Source organism: Rattus norvegicus, chromosome 3 (genome assembly GCF_036323735.1).
Source record: "Rattus norvegicus strain BN/NHsdMcwi chromosome 3, GRCr8, whole genome shotgun sequence".
Classification (NCBI taxonomy): domain Eukaryota; kingdom Metazoa; phylum Chordata; class Mammalia; order Rodentia; family Muridae; genus Rattus; species Rattus norvegicus.
In genome coordinates this window covers 70085544-70093844 of record NC_086021.1, presented here as the reverse complement: position 1 = coordinate 70093844, position 8301 = coordinate 70085544, and the positions used below count along the sequence as shown (strand labels likewise).

The following is an 8301-nucleotide window of genomic DNA, read 5'->3' as shown; positions in this document are numbered from 1 at the left end:
GACCAAGGAAACTTTTAGGAAAGAGAACTTTTAATTGGGGGCTGGCTTACAGTTTGAAAGGTTCAGTCTATTATTATCATGGCTGGAAGCATGACAGCATCCAGGCAGACAAGGTTCTGAAGAAGAATCTGAGAGTTCTGTATCTGGATCTGAAGTCAGACAGAAGGAGATTGTCTTCTTGGAGGAAGTCAGGAAGAGACTCTCTTCTGCATTGGGTGGAGCTTGAGCACTAAGAGACCTGTGTAGCCTGCCTACACAGATGCGTACTTCCTTCAGCAATTGGACGACTATGCCAACAAGGCCACACCTCCTAATAGTGCCACTTCCTATGGGCCAAGCATATTCAAACTATCACACAGTGTTTGGCCATTAAATTCACTTGAAGCCCACTCATATAATCCAGACCATAATTAAGGTGGCTAGGTGCGAGCAAGGAGTCTACCAGGCATACATGGTTGTTAAGTTTTAGCTAAGACCATTAGTATTAGTTCTATCCCCCAGGAAAAGCACTATTTGTTCCTGTGTTGGCCACTGCCTTTTACAAAACCGTAGCTTCCGCAAAGCCACAGCCATTCATGCTGTTTTAAATTTGACTTTAGGAAAGAAGTTGAATATTCTTTTTTTTTTTTTTTTTTTTTGACTCGGGTGTTCTCAGTTCATGGAATCCCCGGGCTGTAACCATGAAGCATGACACCTCTGGTTGTCATCAGAGTTTGGGTCTGACATCCTGATAGGAGAGATACTCAGGCAGGACAAGGACTGCTCACGTTTTCAGGAGGGATGTTTATTTGCCATGGGCAGAGGTCGTGGAGGTTAACTTAGTGAAACAGGTGCCGGGACCCGATGATACCTAATTTGGTCAAAGAGCAAAGAGTGTGTAACATATCTCAAAGTCCTCCAGGGTGCACAGGATGTGGGACACTTCATGAAAAGCAGGAACACAGAGGTCGGGATTACAGGGTGCGGTTGCTGCATCTTGGATGAACACAATGTGGTTCCTGTTTCACTGGGTTGAGACGGAAACTTATGGGATGAGTTCGACTGCATCCATTACTAAGAGCTAAGCAGTACAAGGCACTGGATCGCTTGGGGTCCCAGTGTTCTTATGTATAAAATGAGACAAGGAGAAGACTCAGGGAACAGTTAGGAGAGCAAGGCAGAATGAGGAAAATGTGAGGAAAATGCTCATTAAAAAAAGAAAAGAGAAAAAAAGAAAGAAGAAAAAAAAAAGTCTTTTAATAATCCCAGGCACCTTCGGATTCATTCAGGTTTTACTGAGAATTCTCACCAGTTCAAAGGAGTTTTTCTAAGACAGCAACCCTGATTTTCCCTCACCTCACTCCATCTCTTGCCTTGGAGGGAAAAGAAAGAGATCGTGGGAGAGGGGGAGGGGGAGGGGGAGGGGGATGGAGTATACACAGCCTTAAGATTTCCCACTGGTTTTCCTGCACTGTGGGGTCTGTCTTAACGATCCAACCACAGCTTAGGTGATCCTCGGTGACCCTACTGGCACGGAAGGGTCTAAGGATCAGTTCTGTCTGGACCCATGCAGGTTGGAAGTGAGTCCTCTTCCCAGAGTGGTACTGGGCCCTTGGGACTCCCGGATTCAGCCTTGTGCTAGGTCACCCACTTGGGAAGGCGACAGTGGGACCTAGGGAGCCTGAGGTCGAGGTCCACGCGCGTCAGGAGAGTGACACCAGCGCCCCCGAGTGCCCGGGCCACGCGCAGGGCCCGCCAGGCTGGCGCGCCATCCTCCCCGCCCCCCGCACCGCTCCTCCCGGTCCCCACCCTCCTCCTCCGCCCCCACCCCTCCCCCGCTCCCCCGCTCCCCGCCCCACCGCGTCCCAGCCGCCCCGGCCGAGAGCGCAGGCGGCCCTACCACCGCACCTGCAGGGCGCTCGCTTCCTGCAACCGCTCGGCACCGCTGGACCCCAGCCTTTCTTCGCTTTCGCCTCGCGGTCGATGACTCCCTAGACCCCCTGGCCTACGATCATGACCACGTCCCTGCAAGATGGGCAGAGCGCCGCGGGCCGGGCGGGCGCCCAGGACTCGCCGCTGGCAGTGCAGGTGTGCCGCGTTGCCCAGGGCAAGGGAGACGCCCAGGACCCGGCTCAGGTCCCCGGACTGCACGCGCTGTCCCCGGCCTCAGATGCGACCCGCCGCGGTGCCATGGACAGGTAGGAAGCTTCGTGAGGGTGTCCGGGTCAGCAACCCGCTTTGGGGTGTGGAGGCGGCCCAGGGGTGAGTGTGTGCCCGAGCCCGACCAAGTTTGGAAAAGTGTCTGAAGACAATTCCCTTGGAGCCGCCTCCCGCGGGGTCAGCAGGGCATCGCGATCTCCAGGTGCCCTGTTATAAATAGCATCAGGGGGTGGTGAAGAGCCGTCTGTCTCGCCTTTGCCCTTTGGTATGAACCAGGAGGCTACACTCCAAGCTGCTGGGTGGCCCTCTTCCAACTACACTATAGGCTTCAAAAATCCAAGCTTGAATGTGTTCACCTCCCACGTAGATAGTCTTCCAAGGACCCTGGAGAGGCAGAGCAGGGATCGACATTTGAGCAGTCTTTATGTTCCACCAGAACAGAGGCTTTCCAAGGTTTCTCATCTCCACAGCAATGGGCATTAAGTGCCTTTGGAGTTGTCGTACATTAGGAAAGAAAAAGGTGAGAACAGCTTAAGAATCTGGCCCCTTTCAGTCACGCATGTAAATACCACTCTTGCTTCTTTGTCAGGATCGCAAAGCACTCTGACTTCAGTCAAGTTAAAATAACTCCCCAGTGGCCTAGCGTATACTCCTGCTAGCACATCCTATTGACTTACCTTCCGAGAAGCACTGCCTTGATGTTCCGTATCTATAAGCACTTGAAAAAATTAGCAGACGGTGTGTGGGCAATATTGTGAATGAATTTCCAAGTGAGATGAACCACATCTATATTTAATAAATCATAACTTCCAGCAGTGATGAGTAAAAAAATTACTGGGGGTGTGAGTTCACTGCATGTAACTTACAGATTTTTGTCAATTTAATAGGCGCCAGGAAATGGCACACTCCTCTGGGTAATGTTTGCATAAATCATGATGTAGGCTGAGTTGGTGTTCAGGAAAATCCTAAGTACAGGAAATGAAGTGTCCATGCCTCCTGAGGTTTTTTTTTTCTCCTCCTCCTTCTTTTTCTGGGTGTGCTCCTGAGGTGGGGTGGGGCAGGTGCTATAGAATTATTTGTGGTAATTGGCATATTTTGACCCATGGATACTGCATCCTAGCCCTTCCTTTCCTGTACACTTACATAGTGTTAGCCTTGTCACTGAGTGAAACACATTAGCCTTAACAATGCTCTTTCCCCCTGACAGCAATTACATTTTATATTCTGTTTTATGTAAATGACTCCCTGTGTTCTCTTGGTGTAGGAGAAAAGCGAAAGATCTGGAAGTTCAGGAAACGCCTTCCATTCCTAACCCCTTCCCTGAGCTCTGCTGTTCTCCACTTACATCGGTGCTGTCAGCAGGCCTCTTCCCCAGATCAAATTCAAGGAAGAAACAGGTAGGAACTTCCAAATTTGTGAAATCCGAATGTCTTTGGAGGCTTATGCCCACACAGACTTCAAGAGTTTTGCAAAAAAGGCATGGAAAGAGAATTTGTTTGGCCCTTGCTACGTTTCCCTTGATTAAAGAAGGCTCTTGAGATACTGTTCCTCTTGGGATTCAGTTTCCTCATCTGTATAGTGGGAATATCAAAGGTTCCCTCTTGGGTTCCGGGGAGAGAATAGGGTTGAAACTGCACCTGTCCTGACTGCTATTGTCACTAGGTAGCCAGGATGAGTACATGTGTCAACAGGCATCACTTTCACATCAATCTTAATTGGAAGTGGTAGGACTATAATTTCAGGTGAGAAGGGGATTGACTATTTGTTTGCTATTTAATGGTGTCTTTCCTTATACACATTTCATAAACGGCTAACCTTTTACCAAAGGAAAATGCTGTAAAGAATCAGACAGGGACAGAGTAATAGCTCAGTACATGAAGCCATTTGCTCCTAAGCTGGAGGACCTGAGTTAGATTCCTGAGACCCATAAAATGGAAGATGGTAAGTTACAACCAGAAGTTGTCCTCAAACTTCTTCATGGGTTCTAGGACATGAATGTGTACATGTGTGAGCAAGCTCACACTCACACACACACACACACACACACACACACACACACACACACACACACACACTCACTCAGGTATTTACATTCATTTTCATGTGGAGTTTAGAGGTCAGCTTTCAGAATTGTTATCTGCTTCTATACATGCCAGAGAACAAATTCATGTCATCACAGCCATCTTGTAACCTCCCCCTTCCAACCTTATTGGTTAAGACAGTGTCTCTCACTGAACATGGAACTCATTTCCCCAGATTGGCTACCTAGTGAACTACAGGGAACTTACTGTCCCCAATATTACAAACGGAAACTATGATATCTGACTTTTGGAAATGAAATCTTCAAATTTTTTTTAAGATTTATTTATTTTTTTATGTATATGAGTACACCAGATGTGGGGTATCAGATCCCCTTACAGATGGTTGTGAGCCACTATGAAGTTGCTGGGAATTGAACTCAGGACCTCTGGAAGAGCAGCCAGTGCTCTTAACCCCTGAGCTATCTCTCCAGCTCCCAGAAAATGAAATCTTCATAGCTGTCTGATATATACACATTTTGGGGGACAGGATTGGAACCTGATAGTGGATTGGGAGAGATTAAAAGGGTTCATTCTAGAAAGCTTTTTCATCAGAGTGAGATTTGAAGTCTGATTGTAAGGTTGCACGAAGCTTTTCTGAAACTTCCAAGCACCTAGAGTTTGCATATGGAGTTAGGGATAACAGGTTTAACTGTGGGCTTTGTACGGTTGTTTCTCTCCTCCTGGGTGGGCAAGAATGTGAAAGATGTTGGCATAATATTCAGTTGGGGGAATTTAGTTAACAATGGAAGACAAGCCACACATTTCTCACACCATCCTAGACAGTAGCCACCTAGTCAGGCAGAGATCTCTCCCTGCCAAAGAGTGATTGGCAAAGTAAGGCTGTGGTCTGTAACTGGAGATAGAGGGTAGAGAGGAAGAACAGTAAAAGAGTGGTAAGTCAGGGCTTTATTTTGTGAATAAACACAGGATTCATCTGTGTAAAAGAAACACGAGTAGAGCAAGCTGGCTTCAGGATACAAAGGGAGACTAGGTATTAATGTGTTTGTGCTAGCATGCTCAGTTTGACAAAATCTAGATGGGCTTCAGGGCATACCTACAGGAATCATCTTGATTTGGTCTAATTGAAGTGGGAAGGTTATTCCTGTGGGTGGGACTGTTCTCTGGCCAGAAATCCTGGACTGGGGAAGATGGAGAATGTGGTAAGTTGAACAAGCATGCATTCATCCATCAATCTCTCTTTCCCATGGATGCAATGGGACTAACTACTTCAAGCCTGGCTACCGTGACTTCCCTGTCAACGATGGATGATAACCTTGAATGTTATCTCAAATAAGCCTTTTCCTTCTTAAGCAAAGGGAAAGAGGATGAGATCTGAAGAGAAAGAGATAAGTTAGGTCTGGGATCCAGGTGGAGACAGGCAGACCGGAGAAGGGCAGTGGGCTTTACATTCGGAAGTTCGAAAGTAAGGAAAAGACGTTGCTCACTCCAACAGGTTCCTCTCTGCCCTTGCAGCCTGTATCTAGTCTGACAGAGAACACTGTACACACTCACAGGAGCCCGACCTACTTATGAGCTAGAGCTGACTGACTTCCTGGGTCCAATCCCTGAGGGGTGTCCTTCCTCCCAAAGACATTTTTGTAAATCTCTTCTTAGGCCCAGGACTGACAACTGTCAAGGAAGATTTGTTTTGTTTCCCTTTTTTTTTTTTAAAAAAGGTTTATTTATTTTATTTATATGAGTACACTGTAGTTGTCGTCAGACACATCAGAAGAGGGCATCAGATCCCATTACAGATGGTTGCGAGCCACCATGTGGTTGCTGGGATTTGAACTCAGGACCTTTGGAAGAGCAGTCAGTGCTCTTAACCACTGAGCCATCTCTCCAGCCCTGGTTTCCCTTTTTACCTCACCTAGATGTTGCAGGGAGAATTGATCCTTTCATGTTAATTACTTTATGCATTCTCAGTTCTTTGGAATGAGGAGGCCTTGAGAGCTTGCGGCTGGCTCTTTACATCAGCTTAGTACCTCTGTCAAACACATGTGTGCCCCACCCGCTTGTTACAAGACAGTACCTCCGGTCTCGATGTCTGCAGCCTTTGGTTGAGATTGTATGTATGATGATGCTGTGTGAGACTACATGGCACTTCTCAATATTACTTATGGCTGAAACATGGGGCTATTACTCTTTCCTTCACAGTCTCTTGCACTCGTTAAATCATTCCAGACATGCTAGAACATTCTTTTCTCTCCCCAGGAAAAGTAAAGGACTGTTACTTGTTATTAACAAACGAATGTCCAGAACCTTTGAGAGAATCCAGTCTAGAAGTGTTAAATTTCATTTGAGCGTTCAAAGCCACAGTCAAAATCACTTTCCAGGCCACAAGTATGCTTTACAAAAAAAATCAACTTGAGATGCTTACATGACATGTGATTGGTATACTGCACAGTGTGCCACAATAGGGAGATGGGCTTCATCTCTTTTGCAAGTAAGATATGCCCAATTGTGTGGTGTTAGTGCTATTATAGCAGGGGAGCTAGGATGAAGATTGCTTCTTTATTCTCTCTCTCTCTCTCTCTCTCTCTCTCTCTCTCTCTCTCTCTCTCCTCTCATGTTCATCATGTGAAATTTCAAGATTATTTCTTTGTGTCTGACAATAATAGCTATTTAAAGTATCCCTTCCTCTAAAATCTGTGATCCAGAAAAGTTACATTAAAAATGACTGCCATTGTGTAAAAAAAATGTCATTTCTAATTCATGATAGAAATTTGCTAGGAAATTATTCTTTACTGGCAGATGCTAAAGACCCATTACTTGAAGAATTAAAAAAGAAAAAGAGGATTTGGTCCTCGTTGTGGAATCATTTATCTTGTTTTCGAGGCCTTAGATGATTTTTGAGCTTAGACCCAAGCTCCTGTGTAAGTTCTGGTCAGTTTAGGACTGTCTAGAATAGCTAATGCAGAATAAAGAGCTTGGACATTTTAGAGATTCAACCCAGTGGAAAACTGTGTCACTGAAGGCTGGGGTTAAGAGAGATGCCTGACATCATCTACTGCCCTACTTCCACAGATCTGTAAACTGTGTCTAAGCATTGCTAGGTGCTTAGCAGTGATGTAATTGGGACTTGGCATTTGTATGTCTTGAGGATTTGACAGGAGGATATTTTTCAGGAAGGTACAATTTCCAAAGTAAAAGGACCATATAATTAGTGTAAGCAATAAACTCTTACAAATATTCATAGTCACTGGCCCACCTATAAAACAAGATAGCAGGCCTGACGACGATCTCTAATGTGGTCCAATATTCATCTAAGCTGCGGCATTTCTCTCTCCTTTTCTCCCTGTTCTGCATAACAGTTCTACGATTTTCCTCTATGGCTGCGCTCTCCCAAATATGATAGGAAATCTAAGCAAAGAATTAGCTACTTTAAGCTTCCTAGTAAATTTCTCTCAGAAATAAGAAATGACATTTCTTTACATAATGAAAATCATTTTGAGTGTAAGTAACTCATCTAGATCACAGGTTTTAAAGGAAGGAACACTTTAAATAGCTAGTGTGTTCAAACACATACTTGCTAGTATTGTTAGTAACCAGCTTTTGTATGCTGTTCATGGTTCTTGGAAAACATCTCAGGAGAATATTAGAGTGTAGTCATTAGAGTGTAGAATATTAGAGTGGGTCATGGTAGTCCGACTTGTCAATTTAGTACTTAGGAGGAGAAGTGAGAAGGATTGTGAGCTCTAAACCAGGTATGTATAGTGCATCTAAAATTATAATATCTTTATGTGCTTTGTGGCTAATCATACTGTTTCTAGTATTTTTATCCTTCCCTTCCCTCTCTCTTTCTCCCTCTCCCTCCCTCCCTCCCTCCATCTCTCTCCCGCCCTCCCTCCCCCCCTCTCTCTTTCTTGCTTTCTTGCTTTCTGTGCATCAGGATTTCATTATGTAGTTCCAGCTGACCTAGAACTCATTATGTAGATAGCCCTGGTATTAAATCCACAGAGATCTACCTGCCCTGCCTCCCGAGTGCTGGGAGTAATGGTGAGACCCATAACTCTTGCCCCCGCAGCCTTTTAAAATATATTTCAGGAAAACCAAGAATGTCTCCTGAATACTTGAGTCA

The 8301-nt window shown here is 45.4% G+C and overlaps 1 protein-coding gene across 1 annotated transcript in view; it reads left to right on the top strand.

The window, feature by feature from the left end:
* Positions 1-1923: 1923 nt before the first annotated feature.
* The window catches only part of Grb14 (growth factor receptor bound protein 14), a 115591-nt gene continuing 109213 nt past the window's right edge, over positions 1924-8301 (top strand). The window contains 2 exon segments of the mRNA NM_031623.2: positions 1924-2177; positions 3404-3536. Coding sequence (NP_113811.2) covers positions 1993-2177; positions 3404-3536 — 318 coding nt within the window. The 5' untranslated portion in view covers positions 1924-1992.